Source organism: Chrysemys picta, chromosome 3 (assembly GCF_011386835.1).
Source record: "Chrysemys picta bellii isolate R12L10 chromosome 3, ASM1138683v2, whole genome shotgun sequence".
NCBI lineage: Eukaryota > Metazoa > Chordata > Testudines > Emydidae > Chrysemys > Chrysemys picta.
Window position 1 is genome coordinate 614,798 of NC_088793.1, and position 22,856 is coordinate 637,653.

General features: G+C 46.0%; 1 protein-coding gene across 2 annotated transcripts in view; it reads left to right on the forward strand.

The window, feature by feature from the left end:
- Positions 1-733: 733 nt before the first annotated feature.
- The window catches only part of NRBP1 (nuclear receptor binding protein 1), a 74,619-nt gene continuing 52,496 nt past the window's right edge, over positions 734-22,856 (forward strand). The window contains exons 1-2 of one of the 2 annotated variants that reach the window (XR_010600014.1): positions 734-871; positions 2,434-2,670. Coding sequence is in view for 1 of the 2 variants with exons in the window: in XM_065590022.1 (XP_065446094.1) it covers positions 2,455-2,670 (216 nt within the window). In the remaining variant the exon portion in view is untranslated. The remainder of the gene's footprint in view (positions 872-2,433; positions 2,671-22,856) is intronic. The other variant, XM_065590022.1, reaches the window with a different exon arrangement.

The window sequence follows — 22,856 nt, forward strand, 5'->3', positions numbered from 1 at the left end:
ATTGTTCCAGTGGTTAATTACTCTCACTGTTACCTTATTTCCAGTCTGAATTTCTCTAGTTTCAACTTCCAGCCACTGGATTGTGTTAGACCTTTTTGTGCCAGACTGAAGAACCCATTATCAAATATTTGTTCCCCATGTCAGTCAGTACTTATGGACAGTGTCCAAGGTAGCCTTCTCTTTGTCCAGCCAAATCGATTGAGCACTATAAGGCAGGCTTTCTCGTGGCTCCTCTCTGACCCCTCTCCAGTTGATCAATATCTGACTTGAGGGGTACTGGACACCTGAACTCGTCACAGCAGTCCAGCGGCGGTGGCACCAGTGCCAGATACAGAGGGGAAATCACCTCGCTGCGCCTACTGGAAGTTCCCTGTACTCCCGGCTGGCATTAGCCCCTTTGGCTGCAGCCTGGCCCATGTTCAGCTGATTTCCCGCCAGGGCCCCAGGCCACACGCCTGGTGCCTGGATGGACAGGTGTCATTCAGCTGGGTGGGGGAGGCAGGCTGCACCCATCCCCCTGGCTCCAGGCCGCACGCTGTGCCTGGATGGACAGGTGTCATTCAGTGGGGGGGGGGGAGGCTGCGCCCATCCCCCTGGCCCCAGGCCGCCCCGCCCCAGCCAGGGCCGCAGGTCAGACCGTTCCGGAGGCCCCGCCCCCAGCGCTGTACCTGCCCGGCTGGAGGGGCGGGCTCTGCCCGGGTGCCCTCCAATCGGGAGGCGGCGGCGGCGGCCCGGGCGCGTGTCATTGGTCCGGCTGTCCCGGCCGCCAGCAGGGTGCGTTGCGCCGCGCTGCGGTTAGTGCCGTGGCTGTCGGCGACGTAGGGAGCAGCCCCGGGCGGCGGCGAGAGCGCGAGGCGCCGGGTCCAGCCCGGTGAGTGCGGCCGCGCGGGGCCTGTCAGCGGCCCGGGCCGGGCCTAGCCGAGCGCCCCCCCTCGGGCGGGCACTAAGGGCCGGCGGGGGGCGGGGGCCTGGTACGGGCCCGGGCCTGTGAGGGGCGGCGGGGGCGAGACAGACCGGGGGGGATCTGGACGGGGCTGGTGGGGGGCGCTCGGGGTCTGGGGGGGGGCGAGACAGACCGGGGGGGGGGCGGTTCCGGACGGGCCCGGGGGGGGCGGTTCCGGACGGGCCCGGGGGGGGGGCGATAGGGACCGGGGGGGGGGCGGTTCTGGACGGGGCTGGTGGGGGGCGCTCGGGGTCTGGGGGGGGCGAGACAGACCGGGGGGGGCGGTTCTGGACGGGCCCGGGGTGGGCGATAGGGACTGGGGGGGCGGTTCTGGACGGGCCCGGTGGGGGGTACTCGGGATCCGGGGGTGGGGTCTGGATGGGCCCGGGCCTGGGGGGGGGGGCGGTGAGGATCTGGGGGTGGGGTCTGGATGGACCCGGGCCAGGTGGGGGGGCGGTGAGGATCTTGGGGGGGTGAGACGGACCCGGGGGGGGGGTTCTGGACGGGCCCGGGCCTGTGAGGAGGGGTGGGCCTAGGGAAGCAGGGCAGTGAGGGCCTGAGGTCTTGGGGGGCAGCCCAGGCTGTGACCCCCACTTGGGGTCTTAAGGCAGAGCGGGCGCTGACCAGGGCTGCGGGGTTCAGCTGTTCCCTGGCTCTAATCTGCTTCTCCCCGTTCGCCGGGTGGGACAGAGATGTCACCTTACCGGGAGCTGGTGCTTAAATGAGTGGGGGGCGGGGGGACTGGTGAGTGGGGTCTGCCCCTGTTAGCCGAGACCAAGCTTGGGCACTTGCTGGGCTAGACCCTGTCTGGTGCTCGCTGCCTTGCCGGTGCTTGTATGAACTAGCTACATTTCCCCATAGCAAACTTGGCCCAAAATCCATCTCTTCCCCCGTGGGGGCTTCCTGGTCTAGGGATCTGCTGGATCTAAATGATTCTGTGAAATCTCAGAGTGGCCCATGTTGCTGTTGGCCTACTTGTGCCAGTGTGCAGTGCTCACTCTTTGCATGTCTGGTAACGCTCAGAAAAAAGGAACTCTGCCTACCTGAGCAGCAAGATTTCTTCCCCCTTGACCAAGCACTTGTTCTTTAGCCTTCCCAGAAAGCAAGGCCTGCCAAATAAGTATGAGAGAGACAGAGGGTCCCCCACAGTGATTGACCCAGAATTATCTGTAGGGTAATGGGAAACAAACACAATGCTTTGTCCTCCAGTGGATCAGATTTCACAGAGAGAATGTTCTCCCCAAACAGCTAGGGTGGCTGCAGTACCTCAGGAACATGTGGGGTGAGCTCACTGGTTGGGCCCAAAGCAGATCAGCAGTGGTCAGATACTAAGTGCTGCTTTGCTAAGTCTTAGAAGAATCAAGTCAAACTCTTCTTCCTGAGTGAGCTGCCCTGAGCTGGAGAGTGGCTGTCCTTGGGGCTCCACTTTCCCTAGTACTGGGCGGGGTGCTTGACTAGAGGTGGTATTTGAACTTTGTCATGGTTTCCAGGTACTAGAATTGCATCCCATCATGTCTGAAGGAGAAGCCAAGCAGGTTCCCAGCAGTGGTTCAGACACAAAGCCAGAATCCACATCTTCTGGGCCAGGAATGACCTCTGTGTCTCCACCAGTGACTTCTGCAGCTCCGGCAGCACCCCAGGAGGAGGAGGAAGAGGAGGAGAGCGAAGATGAGTCTGAAATCCTTGAAGAATCTCCTTGTGGACGGTGGCAAAAGAGACGTGAAGAGGTCAGTGCCCAGCAAATGAGCAAGGGGCAGGGAACTTGTAATGTTGTGAAGGCCAAGACTGTAAGAGGGTTCAAAAAAGAACTAGATAAGTTCATGGAGGCTAGGTCCATCAATGGCTATTATCCAGGATGGGCAGGGATGGTGTCCCTAGCCTCTGTTTGCCAGAAGCTGGGAGTGGGTGATGGGATGGATCACTAGATGATTATCTGTTCTGTTCATTCCCTTTGCAGCACCTGGCGTTGGCCACTGTTGGAAGACAGGATATTGGGCTAGATGGACCTTTGGTCTAACCCAGTATGGCCGTTCTTATGTTATGTTCTAATGGCCTTTATTGGGGGGGTAGAACGTGGAAAATAGGGGATGTGATGAGGATCGGAGGTGGGCGCCTATGTGAGCTGGTGAAATTCTGTACTTTCTTTTGAGTATAGCCAGTGTTTGGGGCTGGTGCAGGGTTACAATTCCCCAGGAAGAAGAATGGTGGTATGAGGAAGCTCAGCTTCGGTATGAGAAACTGCTAGACGGCTAGATGTGAACTAATCTGAGTAGCCCAGGACATCTCGTCCTGTGGGTGTCATTTGACCACCTCAGAGTGAGCAGGACAGATTGGTGCCATCTTTGAGTGGTCCAGTCATAGAACCTGTTCCCTACCTCTCTCAAAGTAGCTTTCTCCTGTTGGTTCCTTTGCAACGTTCTCTCCCTCACCCCATAGTCATTTCCAGATGGTAGTTTGCTTTACCCCTGTTTGTGTAATAGAGTGAGACAACATACTGAATGTACCTGAGCGCTACCGAATAGTACTCCATGTGGTGGTGGAGTTATCTCCTACCTAATCCCCTTTGGAGGGTGGCAAAAGAGAGAAATTCACAAGTCCCATTTGAAAATGATTTTCTTCAGTCTCTGGAATATCGAGTCCAGGGGCCTATCTGTGGCCTGTTGTTTAGGGGTTATTTCTCTTTTTATCCATGTTGGGTTAGAGCTGGTGCAGTTTACTTCTGCACAGAAAATGGGCAACAGAAAAGTGAGGGAAGGTATTTGTGGCATCAGTGCACACGTCTCATCAAGCCCTTTGTTGTTGGATATCCAGAGAGCATTGGCCCATGTGTGTTTTGCTGTCTTTGTCTGGTGATTGAGACGTTCCCTGATGTGGAGGTTACCACAATCACCCATCCCTCCATCAGCTGCTGGCTGGACTCGTGTTGTTGTGGCTGTGCTTTGGGCTTGACTTGGAACTTCAGCCAGTGCAAAATACTGCCTTTTAAGTAGGGGTACGCCATGTGAACTTGACTCACATGCTCTGCACTAAGCTTCTGGTGCATAGCAGGGTTTTGTTTGCCATTTATAAAGCCCCCCGGTGGGCTGTCACAGACGCCAGCTTCCTTCCATTCTCCATTGTGGCCCGTGTATTTCACGCAGTCCTAGTTGTCTGTTACCAGAGGTGACCTCCAGGCAGGTGACCGGACTTGTCTGTGAGGAGTCCTTGGGTCTGGGATTTGCTCCCTGATGTGGTCTGCTACAATAAATATAATCTTGAGGATCATACAAGACACACCCCATCCTCCTGTCTCAGAGCTTGGCTTTACTAGGAAAAAAAGTGCACACTTACTTTAGGTCAGGTATTATTAGGTAACTTCTTAGAGAAGACAAGGCAGTTGTAGTTTTAACACTTAAGTTAGAAGGTCAAGGTGAATCCAAGGCTTGCTCATAGTCTTTATATTGACCTGCTAATACATGCAAAAACCATGTGCTGCCTTGCGTTCATTTTATCTCATGTTAGCTAACACTTGTTTCCTAGTGAAGGCATACCCTCGATGGGTACAAGGAGGGTATGTGCATGCTACCACAACTGTGGGATGATAGTCTACAGTTATGTGAGCACATGTTGTTTTCTTCATAGGACCCCATCTTCCTAAGCACCCAGGATGGATGGTGTTTAAGGAATGAGGCAGCTGTTCAGTATTTCTGTTTAACGTCTTAACTCAGTATATGGCCCTGTGCCTCATTGACTGCACACCCAAATATCCACACATGGAATGACTAATAGCCTCATGGGCTTTTGTGTGGCGCTTATCACTGGCCTATTGGAGCCTAACAAACATAAAATAATTTCTCTGCAGCATGCTTGTGTGGTAGAGAGGGTTTTTGCAGATGGGGAAACTGAGAAACAGACCGATTAAGGCCAAAACTTGCAAACTTCTCCAACTGTGTTTTTTCCAGAATATTTGGCATTTCTATAAGGTTAGGTGGGAAAATGTGGCAATATTTAATGATGGGAAACCTAAAATAAACGAGAAAAGGGACTTGTCCAACGCCACACAGTGAGCCAGTGACTGAGCCAGGATTAGAACTCACGGCCCCCTGACTCCTTGTTCCTCCAGATCAAACTGCCTTCCTGCTAGAGATGCTGAAATCCCTTTGGTTTCAACTGAAGTTATGAGTGCTTAGCACTTCCGAAAGTCATGCTCCATGTGTCTCAAGTGAGGCACCCAGAAAATGAGGAACACACAGCTAGTGGCTATCTATGCAAATTTTGGCTTGGCTTGGCTTGCCCAATGGTCACCTAAGAAGTGTGTGGGTTGGATAGAACGCACTTTTTTCTGGGTGGCACTCCGTTATCTTAACCATGTGGTCAGCCTTACTCTTTCTGTAGAAGAGCCTTCCTTAAGGCTTGTCTATATGGGGAAATTGACTGGACTAGCTGTAGCAGAATAAACTGTTCACAGATAGCTCCTTGTGTGGATGCTGTTCTGGAATAAGTCACTTTATTCCAGAAAAATTGCTATGGAAGTGCACTAATTATTCTGGAATTAAAGTGACTTTGGTTCCGATACAGTGTTCACAGAAGGAGCTATTGTGGAATAACTGTTCAGCTAATTTCTCTGTGTAGACAAACTCTTATTCACTACACACCATGTCCTAATTTCTGCAGCAGTGGGGTAGCGATCCTGTTGAAAACACTCTAGTCATTACACAGCTGATTCATTCCCTGAGCATCATCCATCCTGTGCACTAAGAGGCAGATGCCTGTGAAACAAAATAGTGTGTGACCATTGGACTACATCATGATGTATATGCATAGGGGAACAGAATTAAAGTTGCACGGGCAGCCTTCATTGTGGCATTTCCTTTCTTTTGAATCATTGACTTTGCGACCTAAATAACATTCTTTTAGTGTAGATTGGTGTATGTAACAGCCTAGGTTTCTTTAAAACCCACTGCCAAATTCTGTATAATTGTAATCTAGTGAGACAATATGTAGCAGCTGGAGAACATTGGGGCCCTGGCAAGTCACCAAGAGGAGGGCGGGTTTTCACTAGGGTTTGCTAATAGAATGATGATGGCTATTAAGTGCTTATCTTTTTTTCCTGTACACTTTATTGGGTACCAAGGGAACATGTTCAGACATGGTGCTCTACTTCACTCTCCTACCAGTCTTGCAACAAGACAACCCCCTACAAGGGCTTTGTAGGTGCAAAGTAAATAGGTTGAGTCACAAGTGAGGAAAAAAGTCTTAAAATGCTGCACAGCTGTCTTCTCCAGTAGTTTTCCTCCCACTTCCTTGTTTCTCAGCCATTCTTCCCCATAAATATATACCCCTTGACTGAGCTCAAGGAAGATTTTTTTTCTGAAAGTGGTGAGTGAATGGAAACAAGTTTTTTAGAGTGGCATCCCACATTGATAGCTAGAGAGCTGGGAAAATTCTATATGCCAGAGACCAACTCAGATTCTTTCTAGGAACTTACAATTCTTTATGCAGGTTATTAAATGACAACACTTTGAATCAGTGAAATGCAGGATAGAAACATTAAAAGTTTTAATATGGGTAAGTGTGTACATCTAGGACAAAGAATGGAAGCCATACTCCCCTGACTGGGGGGATTCTATCCTGGGAAGCAGTGACTCTGAAAAAGATATGGGGTTGTAGTGGATAATCATTTGGAGATGATCTCCCACTGTGAAGCTGTGGCCAAAAGGGCTAATGCGATGAATGCATAAACACAATCTGTGTACCTGCATGAGGATCCAATATTTGATGATGGGCTCTTCAGTCTGTCAGAGAAAGGTAATAACAGAGAGTAATTATTAATGGTTCCCAATCCTGCTGGAAAGGCGTAACGAGTGGGGTTCCACAGGGGTCTGTTTTGGGACCGGCTGTGTTCAATATCTTCATCAACGACTTAGATATTGGCATGAAAAATACGCTTATTAAGTTTGCAGATGATACCAAACTGGGAGGGATTGCAACTGCTTTGGAAGATAGGGTCATAATTCAAAATGATCTGGACAAATTGGAGAAATGGCCTGAGGTAAACAGGATGAAGTTTAACAAAGACAAATGCAAAGTGCTCCACTTAGGAAGGAACAATCAGTTTCACACATACAGAATGGGAAGAGACTGTCTAGGAAGGAGTACGGCAGAAAGGGATCTAGGGGTTATAGTTGACCACAAGCTAAATATGAGTCAACAGTGTGATGCTGTTGCAAAAAAAGCAAACGTGATTCTGGGATGCATTAACAGGTGTGTTATGAGCAAGACACGAGAACTCATTCTTCCGCTCTACTCTGCTCTGGTTAGGCCTCAGATGGAGTATTGTGTCCAGTTCTGGGCACTGCATTTCAAGAAAGAGGTGGAGAAATTGGAGAGGGTCCAGAGAAGAGCAACAAGAATGATTAAAGGTCTAGAGAACATGACCTATGAAGGAAGGCTGAAAGAATTGGGTTTGTTTAGTTTGGAAAAGAGAAGACTGAGAGGGGACATGATAGCAGTTTTCAGGTATCTAAAAGGATGTCATAAGGAGGAGGGAGAAAACTTGTTCATCTTGTCCTCTAAGGATAGAACAAGAAGCAATGTGCTCAAACTGCAGCAAGGGAGGTTTAGGTTGGACATTAGGAAAAAGTTCCTAACTGTCAGGGTGGTTAAACACTGGAATAAATTGCCTAGGGAGGTTGTGGAATCTCCATCTCTGGAGATATTTAAGAGTAGGTTAGATAAATGTCTATCCGGGATGGTCTAGACTGTATTTGGTCCTGCCATGAGGGCAGGGGACTGGACTCGATGACCTCTTGAGGTCCCCTCCAGTCCTAGAATCTATGAATCTATGATCCAATGGCTGGAAGCTGAAGCTAGACCAGTTCAGACTGGAAATAAGGCCTACAGTTTTAAATGAGTAATTAACGATGGGAACAATTTACCAAGGGTCATGGTGGATTCTCCATCAGTGGCAATTCTTAAATCAAGATTGGATGTTTTTCTAAAAGATCTGCTCTAGGAATTATTTTGGGGCATTTGTCTAGAATAGTTATACAGGAGGTCAGACTAGATGATCACAATGGTCCCTTCTGGCCTTGGAATACAAGAATTGTTAACGCACACTGTCATGGGCTGCTCCGTGATCTTAAGTGCATAATATGGTTACCTGGCAGCTTCTCATCAGAATTGCCCCTTTGAAAATTGCCTCGGATTCCCACCACAGGGTTTGTGTGCTCCTTGTGGTTGATTTGGGGCTAGGGCTGTGGGGTCCCAGCTGTGGATAGCTGTGTCAGCAATACACTTACCACTCAAGATAGATCTTGGAGATGTTAACAGCTAATTTAGACGCATCATTTTGTATATATGGCAGCACTCTTCCTCAGGTCTGGGAAATGTACTCAGCGTCGCACCTAAATACACAGTTAAACAGTTTGTGTAACAACTACTTATGCTAAACTTTCTAAGGGACCATTTGAGGTGAAAAGGCCTGTTAACACTCCTGTAGTCTTAGGACAAAAAGTCACCAGTTTAGTGAGATCCCTTTGTAACTCTTTGCAATCAGCTTTGGAATTTTGTATAATCAAGTACTTTTGTATCATCTGGAAACTTGGCTACCTCACTGTTTTACCCCCTTTTCCAGATTTATTATGAATATGTTGAATAGCGCAGGTCCCAGTGCAGACCTGTGGCAGACCCTGCTATTTACCTCTCGTGGTATTTATGGCAGTTACTAAAAAACTACCTTTCCCTTCCCATGATGCTCACTGGGCATTTCACTAAGCAATGAAAACAGAAGAATGACCAAGAACCGCAGACCACACAATGTTTCTTTGGCAGCTTTAGCTGATTTACAGCCTTCCTAGTGCACTGTCCAGATGGTATATTGGGTTTTGTATGCATCCCTGGGCCAGAACAAATTCATCTTTGTCCATTAAAGCCCTATCTTTACAAAAAGGATGTGTTCAGTGTTAGCTCAATCAAGTTATCTCATCAGGATTGAAAAGTTCTGTTGCAATACAGCCAAGGAAGTTTGAAATTAGATTAGCTCGCTCTTTTAGCCTTGGCTCGCCTAGCTAAAACATGGCTAACATGGCTTCAAATGTGTTTAAAAAAAATCTAATGTAGACAAGACTTATCCTGAGTTAGACTGCAGTTCCCGAGGGTAAAATGCAAACAGGTATAGCCTGGAACAAGCATTTCGTTAGTGTCCAGACTAGCCTTTACAAACATGTTAATTGACAGACAACTAACATGAGGTAAAAACTCTGGTGTAGACATAGAACAGAATTTGTTTTCATTTGTTGTTGGAACTTTCCAGCCCTGTGGTGTCACACTGGGGTCTGCAGACCCTGTGTGATTGGCACTTGAACCAGATGCCCCTGTGCACAGCTGACCTACTTAGCAGGAGTAAATAGTACTGGGCCAGTGTGTTCATGTTTCTCTAGTAACCAAGTTGCTTTCTCAGCTTGCTCCAGATGGGAGGACACTGATTGCATCCAATTACACACAAGTGCCTGATGTTTTTTCAGCCACCTTGAAAGGGCATCTACATTTTTATTGAATACTGTAATAGTATCGAAGCTTATGATGCAGCCAGAAAGCAGCTAGAGTCTGTGGTGGCCCCTAAGATTCAGGTTCATGGTCAGTAGTTAGACTTGGAAGGGCTAGCTTGATTGGTAAATGTTTCATCATGACGGAGAAATTGAAACAATTGTGATGGTGCTGGCTTGAGATCACTTGAGCGCCCTGAGCATGCTTAGTGCTATATGATGCACGGAGGAAGATAAGGAGCTGATAGAATGGGGAAAGGGGGATGAAGAGGAGGGTGTAGAAGAAATTTTGGCTTTAGTCCTATAATGACTTGTGGCTGCAGCAGGCCGTTGCGGTGTAATAGTGCAGGCTGGTTCCTTCCAAACGCCTGCTGTGCAGAGCACGTCCTCAGGGCCTGCAATGTGAGCGTGGGACAGGTGATTGCACGGACTGCTCATCATCCAGTGCATATTGGTGCTGGACTTTCTCCTTGTAGCCTCTGCGAGTGATGAACTCCACTGACGTCGTCTTAAGAAGCTAAACCTGCTTAAATTTCCTTTGCCCAATGATGCTGCTTTCCCTGCCAGGGGAAACCCTGTTGTTGTGCTGCAGGGGAAACCGGGTATTGGTGAGGAAAGGAGCATCCGCCTCTGTGGAGAGCTCACTCAGGGTCTGGGTGTGTTTGTGGGGAAATCCTGAGCCTCCCTGCAACCACCCTTGTGGGCAATTGATGCTGTGATCACAGGCTTGGCCAGATGCTGGTGTGCTGTGTGAGTGGCAGGCTGAAAGGTACCCCCTAGGGCAGTAGTCTACTGTGGAGTCACTTGGTATTAACTTCTCTGCATTAGGGGGACTGAAGGATGGCTATACTGGGCCAGACCCGTGGTCTGTCTAGCCCAGTGTCCTATCTTCTGACTGTGGCTGGTGTCGGATGCTTCAGAGGGAATAAACAGAACGGGAATTTTCAAGTGATCCATCCTGCCTTGTCCAGCCCCAGCTTCTGGCAGGCAGAGGTTTAGGGACACCCAGAGCACGGGGTTGTGTCCCTGACCATCATGGCTAATAGTCTTTGATGGACTGATTCTCCAAGAACTTATTTAATTCTTTTTTGAACCCAGTTATGCTTTTGGCCTTCACAACATCCTTTGCCAATGAGTTTCACAGATTGACTGTGTTGTGTGAAGAAGTACTTCCTTATGTTTGTTTTAAACCTGCTGCCCATTAATTTAATGAGTGATCCCTGCTATTTGTGTTATCTGAAGGGATAAATAACACTTGCCTATTCACTTTTTCCACACCTTTCATGATTTTATAGACCTCCATTATTGTCCCTCATAACACTTTTTTAAACTGAACAGTTCCAGTCTTTTAAATCTCTCCTCATGTGGAAGCTGATTCATGCCCCCAATCACTTTTTGTTGTTGTTGCCCCCTCTGTACTTTTTCCAATTCTAATATCTTTTTTGAGATGGGGTGACTAGAACAGCACACAGTATTCATAGTGTGGGTGTACCGTGAATTTCTATAGTAGCTTTGATATTTTGTCATATTTTCTATTCCTTTCCTAATGGTTTTTAACATAAAGCACATTTTCAGAGAACTCTCCATAATGACTCCAAGATCTTTCTTGAGGGGTAACAGCTAATTTAGACCTCATCATTCTGTATGTAGAGTTGGGATTATGTTTTCCAATGTGCATTATTTTCAATTTATCAGCATTGAATTTCATAAGAACATAACATTGATATGCCATTTTATTGTCCAGTCACCCAGTTTTGTGTGAGATCCCTTTGTCTGCTTTGGACTTAACTATCTGGAGTAATGTAGTATCATCTGCAAACTTTGCCACTTCACTGTTCACCCCTTTTTCCAGGTCATTTATGAATATGTTGAACGGCACTGGTCCCAGTGCAGATCCTTGGGGGGAGGAGGGCACTATTTATCTTTCTCCTTTCAGAAATCTGACCAGTTAGTCTTACCCTCTTTCCTGTCTTTTAACCAGATACTTATTCATGAGGAACTTCCCTATTATCCCATAACTCCTTACTTTCCCAAGATCCCTCACCAAAGGCTCTTAAGCAAACACTTTCTGAAAGTCCAAGAACACTAAATCCACTGGATCACCCTTGTCCATGTGTGTTGACCCCTTGAGACGATTCTGATAGACTGGTGAGGCATGATTTTTCCCTTTACAAAGGCTGTGTTGACTCTTCCCCAACAAATCATGTTCATCTATGTGTCTGATAATTCTTTTCTTTTCTGTTGCTTCAACCAATTTATCTGGTACTGAAGCTAATAGAGGAGGTATCTGAGCCTCTAGCTATTATCTTTGGGAAATCATGGGAGACGGGAGAGATTCCAGAAGACTGGAAAAGGGCAAATATAGTGCCCATCTATAAAAAGGGAAATAAAAACAATCCAGGAAACTACAGACCAGTTAGTTTAACTTTTGTGCCAGGGAAGATAATGGAGCAAGTAATTAAGGAAATCATCTGCAAACACTTGGAAGGTGGTAAGGTGATAGGGAATAGCCAGCATAGATTTGTAAAGAACAAATCGTGTCAAACCAATCTGATAGCTTTCTTTGATAGGATAACGAGTCTTGTGGATAAGGGAGAAGCTGTGGATGTGGTATGCCTAGACTTTAGTAAGGCATTTGATACGGTCTCGCATGATATTCTTATCGATAAACTAGGCAAATACAACTTAGATGGGGCTACTATAAGGTGAGTGCATAACTGGCTGGATAACCGTACTCAGAATTGTTGTTAATGGTTCCCAATCCTGCTGTAAAGGCATAACGAGTGGGGTTCCACAGGGGTCTGTTTTGGGACCGGCTCTGTTCAATATCTTCATTAACGACTTAGATATTGGCATAGAAAGTACATTTATTAAGTTTGCAGATGATACCAAACTGGGAGGGATTGCAACTGCTTTGGAGGACAGGGTCATAATTCAAAATGATCTGGACAAATTGGAGAAATGGTCTGAGGTAAACAGGATGAAGTTTAACAAAGACAAATGCAAAGTGCTCCACTTAGGAAGGAACAGTCAGTTTCACACATACAGAATGGGAAGAGACTGTCTAGGAAGGAGTACGGCAGAAAGGGATCTAGGGGTTATAGTGGACGACAAGCTAAATATGAGTCAACAGTGTGATGCTGTTGCAAAAAAAGCAAACGTGATTCTGGGATGCATTAACAGATGTGTTGTGAGCAAGACACGAGAAGTCATTCTTCCGCTCTACTCTGCACTGGTTAGGCCTCAGTTGAAGTATTGTGTCCAGTTCTGGGCACCACATTTCAAGAAAGATGTGGAGAAATTGGAGAGGGTCCAGAGAAGAGCAACAAGAATGATAAAAGGTCTTGAGAACATGACCTGTGAAGGAAGGCTGAAAGAATTGGGTTTGTTTAGTTTGGAAGAGAGAAGACTGAGAGGGGACATGATAGCAGTTTTCAGGTATCTAAAAGGGTGTCATAAGGAAGAGGGAGAAAACTTGTTCATCTTGTCCTCTAAGGATAGAACAAGAAGCAATGGGCTTAAACTGCAGCAAGGGAGGTTTAGGTTGGACATTAGGAAAAAGTTCCTAACTGTCAGCGTGGTTAAACACCGGAATAAATTGCCTAGGGAGGTTGTGGAATCTCCATCTCTGGAGATATTTAAGAGTAGGTTAGATAAATGTCTATCCGGGATGGTCTAGACTGTATTTGGTCCTGCCATGAGGGCAGGGGACTGGACTCGATGACCTCTTGAGGTCCCCTCCAGTCCTAGAATCTATGAATCTATGAATTTAGGCTTACTGGTCTGTAATTGCCAGGATTGCCTCTGGAACCCTTTAAAAAAAATTGATGTCACATTAGCTGTCTTCCAGTCATCTGGTGCAGAGGCTGATTTAAGGGATAGGTTACATACCACATTTATTAATTCTGAAATTTCATATTTAAGTTCCTTCAGAACTCTTGAGTGAATACCATCAGGTCCTGGTGACTTATTCCTGTTCAATTTTTCAGTTTGTTCCAAAATCTCCTCTGTTGACACCTCAATTTGGGACAGTTCCTCAGATTTGTCACCTAAAAATAATGGTTCAGGTGTAGGAATATCACTCACATCCCCTGCAGGGAAGAACAATGCAAAGAATTCATGTAGCTTCTCTGCAATGGCCTTGTCTTCCTTGAGTGCTCCTTTAGCGACTCAATTTGTCCAGTAGCCCCACTGATAGTCTGTCATGCTTCCTGCTTTTGATGTACTTGAAAAAATTATTTGCTGTTGCTCTTCAGATTTTTTTTGTTCTTTTTTTTGGTCCTGTCTAATTATACTTTTACACTTGATTAGCCAGAGTTTGTTCCTATTTTTCTCAGTAGGATCTGACTTCCCATTTTTTAAACGATGTCTTTGTTTCTAACTGCCTCTTTTACTCTGTTTAGCCATGGTGGCACGTTTTTGGTCCTCTGTTTTTTTGTTTTGTTTTTTAAATTTGGGGTATACATATAGTTTGAGCCTCTTATGGTGGTGGTAAAAAGTTTCCATGCAGCTTACAGGCATTTCACTCTTGTCACTGTTCCTTTGAATTACTGTTTAACTAGCCTCCTCATTTTTGTGTAGTTCCCCTTCTTGAAATTAAATGCTACTGTGGTGGGTGTCTTTGGTATTCCCTCCCCCCCCCCCCCCCCGAGGATGATAAAATTAAATTACATTATGGTCACTATTACTGAGCAGTTCAACTATATTAACCTCTTGGACCAGATCATGTGTGCCATTTAGGACTAATTCAGGAATTGCCTCTCCCCTTGTGGGATCCAGGACTATCTGCTGTAAAAAGCCGTCTTTAATGTTGTCTAGAAACTTATCTCTGCATCCTATCCTGAAGTGATCTGTCCCAATCAGTATGGAGATAGTTGAAATCCTCCATTATTTTTGGGTTTTCTGTATTTTTAGCCTCTCTAACCTCCCCGATCATTTCACAGTCACCATCACCATCCTGGTCAGGTGGTCGGTAGTATGTTCCTGCCTCTATACTCTCATTATTTAAGCATGGAATTTTTGTTCATAGAGATTCTGTGGTACAGTTTGATTTCTTTTAAGATTTTTAGGGTGTTTGACTCTTCTTTCACATATAGTGACACTCCCCCACCAGCATGACGTATTCTGTCATTCCTGTATATTGTTTACTCTGGTATTACTGTGTCCCATTGATTATCATTGTTCCACCAAGTTTCTGTGATGCCTATTATATCAATATCCTTATTTAGTACATCACTCAGGTTCACCCATCTTAGTATTTCAGCTTCTTGCATTTGTGTACACGCACTTATAAAATTGATCAATATTTAGTTGTCTGCCTTCATGTGGTGTAATTCAGTGGGATTGTTCTGTTTGACTATTTCTCTTCAGTTCCTATCTGTACTTTATCAAACTTCTGTCCTCTTGTCTTTACTGAGATTTAGAGAATCCCCATTAATCTTCCTCTAAGGGATATGTCTTTCTGAACTGTCTGCTTCTCCATATCTTTCGTCTTTCCCCTGTCCTTAATGTTAAAACTCCTCTATGGCCTTTTAATTTGATATACCGGCAATCTGGTTCAGTTTAGGTGGAGCCCATCCTGCCCGTATAAGGTACTCCTTTCCCAAAAGGTTTCCCAGTTTTGGATAAACCTGAATCCTTCCTCCTTACACCATCATCTCATTCATGCAGCGAGACCTGCAGTTCTGAGAGGTCCACAACCTTTGCACTTGGCAGGCAATTTACCATACAGTTTTCCCGCTCATCACAAACCCAACTATCTGTATTTCTAATTCTTGATTATTATCTGTGTCTTCCTAACTATAGGGGTCCAGTTCCCTCGAGCGGTATACTTAGTGCAAGAGGATACCATTACATCATCTGTAAGGAGGGTTCAAACTATGCAATTGTTTCTCTCCACTCCCGCTTGATGTTCTCCTTCCCAAATACTTTCCCTTTCTCAACAACACAGAGGCTGTTGGACTGGGGGTTGGACTGCTCTGCTGTGTCCCGGGTAGGGATGTAAATAGTGGTTTTAAAAAAAGTAACCGTGTAACTGATAAAATATTATCAGTTACACGGTTAAACATTTAACCAGGGAACTAGGGGTGCCGGGCATACTGCAGCACCCCCCACGTTTTACATGGGGCTCTGCTGCCTACCCCTGTGGCCTGCTGCCACGCCCCTGCGGCCAGGTACTTCGGCTGCTGCCCTGGGCGCAGGGCTGGCAGCGGAGTCCTGGGCTCCGGGGGGCCACGGAATTTAATTGTTAACCGAAACCGATAAGACTGCTTATCGGTTAACTGGTTATCTGGTTAAACTTTTATATCCCTAGTCCCAGGAAGACTTGTCTATGTACAGCTCTGTCTCCCTTAGCTCCTCCAGTTGAGTCATTCTGGTCTCCGGAGACCATATGCGGTCTCTGAGGGCCGTGAGCTGTTTGCCTTGAATGTGCGCACATGCCACCTGCCCCCAAGGGCAGCTGTACATGCTGCATTCAGTGAAATAAACTGGATACCCCCGCTACTCGGCTACTGGACTTCTGCGTGCGTTGTTTTTACTCTTGCTGTTTTTGTTTTGTTTGGTTGGGGGGAGTTATTGGCCCAAATTTAGAGAGTGTTTGTTAGGTATATCTGGCTCTCATGCTCCTTCTCTAAACTCTCTTGCAAAACTCCTGTTTGCTAGCTCTTGTAGTCTCTTATGAGCTGGCATTTTAAACCCCAAAGTCATGCCACCCCCTTGGCAAGGAATCCTAAAGGGTTAGGAATCAGAGCGTGGCAGGCCAGACTCTCATTAGGAGACTCTCAGCCTTGCCTAGCAGGTTGCTAGGCTCAGCACACAGCCCCCCTGTTGCGGAGTGTGGGGGAGTCAGGGCCCTGCACCCCTCTTCCCGAGATTCACTGCGACTCTCAACCAGCCAGTAAAGCAGAAGGTTTATTTAAGGACAGGAACACAGTCTCAAGCAGAGCGTGTAGGTACGACCAGACCCCCTCAATTAGGTCCCTCTGGGAGGTTCAGGGAGCTTAGACCCCAGCTTGGGGTTCCCTGCGTTGCACCACCCAGCCCAAACCGAAACTAACTCCAAACTCCTCCCGCTGCTCCTCTCTTTGTTCAGTCTCCCGGGCAGAAGGTGTTAATTCTCCCCACCCCCCCCCCCGTTCCTGGCTCAGGTTACAGCTCAGGTAGCTTCCTTCAAGGGAAGTCCCCCCTCCTCACTGCAATCCCCCTGCAACATTCCCAGGTCAAATCTGCCCTGCTCCCTGCTCCGTCACACCCCCAAACAGACAACACTATAAACTTCAGTCAAGCAGGCACCCGGCAAGCAAGCAAGCACACAACAACAGACAGATAGCAAACTCACCCCAGGGGTCATGTAGTCGCTCCTCCTTCCCCTGGAGAATGCCCTTGCAAAACTCCTGTTTGCTAGCTCCTCCGGAAGTACTTCTTCACACAACACACAGTGGGCCTGTGGAACTCTTGCCAGGGGATGTTATGAAGGCCAAAAGTATAAATGGGTTAAAAAAAAAATGGGGAGGATAGCCATTGACGGACCTGTTCGGAGATGGTAAGGGTTGCAACCCCATGCTCTGGGTGTCCCTAAACCGGTGCCTCTCAGAAGTTGGGACTGGATGACAGGGAATGGATCGCTCAATATATTGCCCTGATCTGTTAATTTCCTCTGAAGCACCTGGCATTGGCCCCTGTAGGAAGACAGAATCCTGGGCTAGATGGACCATTGGTGTGACCCAGAATGGCCATTCTTATGCTTAGCCATGAGGAGCTTTCTTGAGGTCTGCTCCACTATCACCTGCCGATTGTTGGATCACCACCTCTGCATGCTTCTATTTATGTGCAGTCAGCTGAGATGGATTGAGCTTCTAAGGAACCTTTTTGTGGACCAGAGTCCAGATACTGACAAGAATGCCCTAATGCAGGGGATCTCGCAAGAAATGTTTTGGTACCCATCAACTTTTGCTGGTGGCTGCTCTGACAATTTTTCCTTAAATACTTAATTAACTTTAAGAAAAACAAACAAATATGCACAGATACATGTCCAAATCATTGTAATTTATTTATGTAGGTTTTTATTGCAGACTCAATAATAAAAATATTTAGTTGTCTATATTCCTTACTGGACCTAAACAGAATAGAGACAAATAATGTGCTTTTCACAGAAACACTTAACAATTAGCAAGTTTTTTTTTTTTAAAAAGCAACCAAAAAGCAAAAACAAACAATAAAAAAAGAGAAGAATGTGCAAAGTGATATTTGTACGTTTGGTAACACTGCCTTGGCCCCTCCTCACCCCCCCATCATCACAGCCTAGGAGGCTGTGGCCACATGAAAAACCCCTGTGGCCACATTTGAGAAATGCTGTCCTAATGTCTGAGCCACATGACGTCAGGATAGCAGGGTTCGCTTTAAGCAGCAAACTTTGTTTTGTTTTTTAATGTAAAGTGCCCACGGATACTTGGGACTAGTAGACTGATCAGAGGGCTGGCGTTTGCCCTGTGAGATGTGATAGAATACTGATGTAATTCTGTGGGTAGCAGTTGTCGTGCTGTGACGGAGGAATAGCACTACACACCAACCACTGACAGGATGAATCTTAGTTGAGAACCCTCCATTGACAAGTGAAGTGCTTTTCATTGCTCCTTGTCACGAGTTAAGTCCTCAGGTAAATTTAAAACAAGGTGAGAACACTTACTTGGACGAGGAAGGTCCATGGTCTTCCTGGCACTTCAATAAAATAGTGTGCTGGGGCTAAAGCATCAGAGATGTGACATCCAGAGGGCCCAGTCTGCTCAGAAGAGAGGCCTTGTGTGACAAGGCAGTGTGGTCCCCGGAGTGGTTGCCATACTCCTTAAAGCTGCATGGATTGTGACATTGATGACAACAGTCCTCATTCGCTTTATAATACCCTAGTTAATGGAAGGGCTGCTCCATGCACCGCTAGGGTTATTTTGAGTTAACATCTTTGCCTTGATGGTGCTAAAGGAAACTAGACTTCTTCTTACCAGTACACTTGGTTGCCCACCTGATGGTAGTCATTTTGCATATCTATTTAGCTGTGCTGAAGGGTGGAGATATTCCCTCCTACACATGCATGTTTCTTGATTTGGGGTTGTAGTCTTATGTCACAAAGCTCTTGGGACCTCTGGACTGCTGTTTGTTAGAATGTTACTTGTACTAGACACCTGTCAACAGCTACAGTCCATAGACTTAATGAGATACTGGCCAAATGGTCAGTCCTCTATAAACTGTAGTCCATGTGGGAAATGTGATTTGGTCCATGTCCTCATCCCCACTTCATCTCAAGCCATCTGTTCCCATCTTGAACAGGCCACTAACTTATCTCTTTCCCCCGTTTCTCTTTTACACTCCTGCTATGACTCCCTGGGTGTGAATTCACCTGGATATAGAAAAAGCCTTTCAGCTCATCAAAAGGCAGCTGCCATTGCAGGCCTTGATTCTGTATTTTCATAGAATTTGCAAAGCTATTGTTTGAAGCTATACTTGTGTTTGAAATAAAAATGTCCATTACTAAGGTATGAGCTGGGAGAGCAAAATTACATTCGCTTCTAATTCTCTTGACCTGCCATCTAGAGCAGATTCTTATTTTGTCAGTTTAGTAGTTCCTGTTCACTTAAAAAGCGACAGAGTCCGGTGGTCTGCATGCGTCTGACGAAGTGGGTATTCACCCATGGAAGCTTATGCTCCAATACGTCTGTTAGTCTGTAAGGTGCCACCGGACTCTTAGTCTGGATCTGTAAAAAGTGACAAACACGGCTACCCCTCTGATACCTGTTCACTTAGAAATTCTTAACCCACCTTCCTGGTGCAGGAATTGTACAGGTTGCTAACTTCCCAGAAGTGGAAATATGCAGAGGCCACTGGAAGAAGAAAAAGGTTGCTTACCAGTGACTTCAGATTCCAAGATTCCAGAAAGGACTGTTGATATCATCTAGTCTGACCTCCTGTATAACACAGGCCAGAGAAGTTCCCCAAAATAATTCCTAGAGCAGTTAAAAAAAAAAAAATCCAATCTGAATTTAAACATTCAGTGATAGAAAATCTACCATGACTCTTGGCAAATTGTTCCAATGGTTAGGTAATCACGTGCTTTGTTGCAGCAGTGTGGAATAGCTGCCATGCAAAGCTATAATCGAAAATAGCTTCTGCAGTGAATCATAGAATATCAGAGTTGGAAGGGACCTCAAGAGGTCATCTAGTCCAACCCCCTGCTCAAAGCAGGACCAATTCCCAGCTAAATCATCCCAGCCAGGGCTTTGTCAAGCCGGGCCTTAAAAACCTCCAAGGAAGGAGACTCCACCACCTCCCTAGGTAACGCATTCCAGTGTTTCACCACCCTCCTAGTGAAATAGTTTTTCCTGATATCCAACCTGGACCTCCCCCACTGCAACTTGAGACCATTGCTCCTTGTTCTGTCGTCTGCCACCACTGAGAACAGCCGAGCTCCATCCTCTTTGGAACCCCCCTTCAGGTAGTTGAAGGCTGCTATCAAATCCCCCCTCATTCTTCTCTTCTGGAGACTAAACAATCCCAGTTCCCTCAGCCTCTCCTCATAAGTCATGTGCTCCAGACCCCTAATCATTTTTGTTGCCCTCCGCTGGACTCTTTCCAATTTTTCCACATCCTTCTTGTAGTGTGGGGCCCAAAACTGGACACAGTATTCCAGATGAGGCCTCACCAATGTCGAATAAAGGGGAACGATCATGTCCCTCGATCTGCTGGCAATGCCCCCTACTTATACAGCCCAAAATGCCGTTAGCCTTCTTGGCAACAAGAGCACACTGTTGACTCATATCCAGCTTCTCGTCCACTGTGACCCCTAGGTCCTTTTCTGCAGAACTGCTACCTAGCCATTCGGTCCCTAGTCTGTAGCAGTGCATGGGATTCTTCCGTCCTAAGTGCAGGACTTAGGTTAATTGCCTTTGCTGTTAAAAACGTATGCCTTATTTCCAGTCTGAGTTTGTCTAGCTTCAGTTTCCAGCCATTAGATTGTTAGACCTTTCTCTGCTAGACTGAAGAGCTCATTATCAAATATTCCCCATGTAGGTACGGAGATCAAGGTAGCCTTCTCTTTGTTCAGCTGAATAGATAGACTCAAGGAGCTCAGTCACTATAAAGCAGGTTTTCTAATCATTTAATCATTCTTGTGGCTCTACTCTGAACCCTCTCCAATTTAACAACCTCGTCCTTGAATTGTGGGCATCAGACCTGACCCCAGCATTTCAGCACTGGTTCGGGTGTGTGTGTGTGTGTGTGTGTGCGCGCGCACGCGTGCTCTCTGCCCATTCACAGTTCAGCCCACCTTCCCCCACTTCAGAGTGTCAGGTCAAGAATTCCAAAAGTAAATAAGGAATTGGGAGGCGGTTGGGCCCTTATCTCTTCAGAACCATCTGCAAGGTAGAGGAAGGAAGGGAAAAGTGGCCCCAAAGGACAGTGCTGTCTAGAAGATGTTACACCGAGAAGTGCCAATCCCACAAGTGTGCATATGCGGAGGGCACCCCGAGTACTGGTCGGTAACCTCTCTGTCCGTAGTGATAGGAAGGAAAGAGCAGGCATTCTGTTGAGCTATGTTACATTTTAGTTGATGCTGAGACATCTAGGACAGGCTGTGATTTGGCATTGGATGAAGGGAACTGAAGGAGTGAGCAAATTTGTAGTGGAGAAAGTCTGGCCTCATGGGACTTTCACAAACTAAGCAGGGTGTGATGTCTGGTCACCTCTCCAAGGAGAACCCAACGTGTGACAGGAAGTCTGTTTTGTCATCTTAGGTAATTGAGAAGGCAATCTTGTCAGTACTGACCAAATGTCCAGTGCTTTGTTGCAGTGATCAGGGTGGATTGATTTAAATCAAGTGGAAAGCCTGCATTTAAATAATTGGCTTTTAAAGAGGTGCATTCTCAATGGTTGATACAACCATTAAAGCTTGTTGATTTACAACAAAACAGAGTCTTTATGCTAGATTTGATATATAATTTTTTTCCCTAGGAGGGTACACTATAACTACATACATTTATTTAAGCAATTATGTTGCTTAATATTTTCAGGTTCTTGTTAATTCTACATTTTTAGGATGCTGAAAACAGTGACTGATATATTGCTTATTTGTTAGATAATTAACTATTTTGCTTATGCTTTGTACCACGCTGCATTATGATGGTAACTGGCATTTAAATACAATAGCAAATTTTTTTATTAAAACAAGCCCTTAATACAGTACATAACCTATTGTGCCATATTTATAAAGCTTGATCTCAAAAGTTAGAAGTTTTTCCTCTGATTCTTTTTTTCTTTAGAAAATCAGCCTTTAACTCAGCTTTTGATAGAGGCTCATGGAATCCGCATATTTTTATTTATTTATTTAAATGTTTTAAGAGATTATAATAAATTTAGGCCTTAACATATATTTTGTATTAAATTCAGATTTCATTTAACAGGTTTATTTTGAAAAAGAAAAAACTATAATTTAAATAATAAAATCAATTTAAATAATCCAATTTTGTTTTTTAAATAATTGATTTTTATCAGCCTGGTAGGGTGGCTGGTCCCTGGCTGAATTGGCGCTAATCCCAGTGTCCCAGCATGGTGCCAAGGGTATTGTGCTTCCGGCGGAGAGATGTAACACCGAAGTCCTGAATGAGCCTAGGCAGCCCAGATTCCATGTGCAATAAGAGAGACGAGGGCCTCATGTGTTGGCCAAATTAAAATATAAGGACTCTCACTGGCTAAAACTTCATGCAATTTCAGTCTGATATGGTGTCATTAATTTCCTGTTCTGTTTGTATAGTTAGTTGTTGGTGGTAAACAGCAGCTGCTTTCCATCCCAGACGCAGGATCATGTCAGTGGTGTGTGGTGTGATTCCTGTGTGTGTGGTGTGATGGCCAGGCAGAGGCAAATGGGAGTAGTTAGTGCCTTATTGTAAAAGGATTAAGAAATTGCAGCCATTTATAAAATGGTCTGTGCTCATCTTCCCCACCTTGTCTCTAACTTTGGAAGCACTTTGGGGCAGGGACAATCTCCTGTGTATTTGAACAGTGCTTAATACAACAGGATGTGACCCTGATTGGAGCCTCTGGGTGTATGTGGTACACTGTGATTTTAAAAACAAACATGCCAATGAGTCCGAGTCTGGATCAGGTGACTTGGGCTCTTGGGGCATAGGCTGTGGGGTTATAAAATGGCAATGTTAAGGCTTGGGTTGGAGCCTGGGGCTCTGAGACCTCCCACCTCGCAATTTTATAATCCTGTGAGCCCAAGTCAGCTGACTTCAGCCAGCCCTGGGCAGTGCACTTCTATTGGGCCAAGACTGGTATGTCAGTAGAGCACTAGTCGTAGTAGAAGGTGATCTAGAAATGACAGGCCCTGATGGAGGGAAATG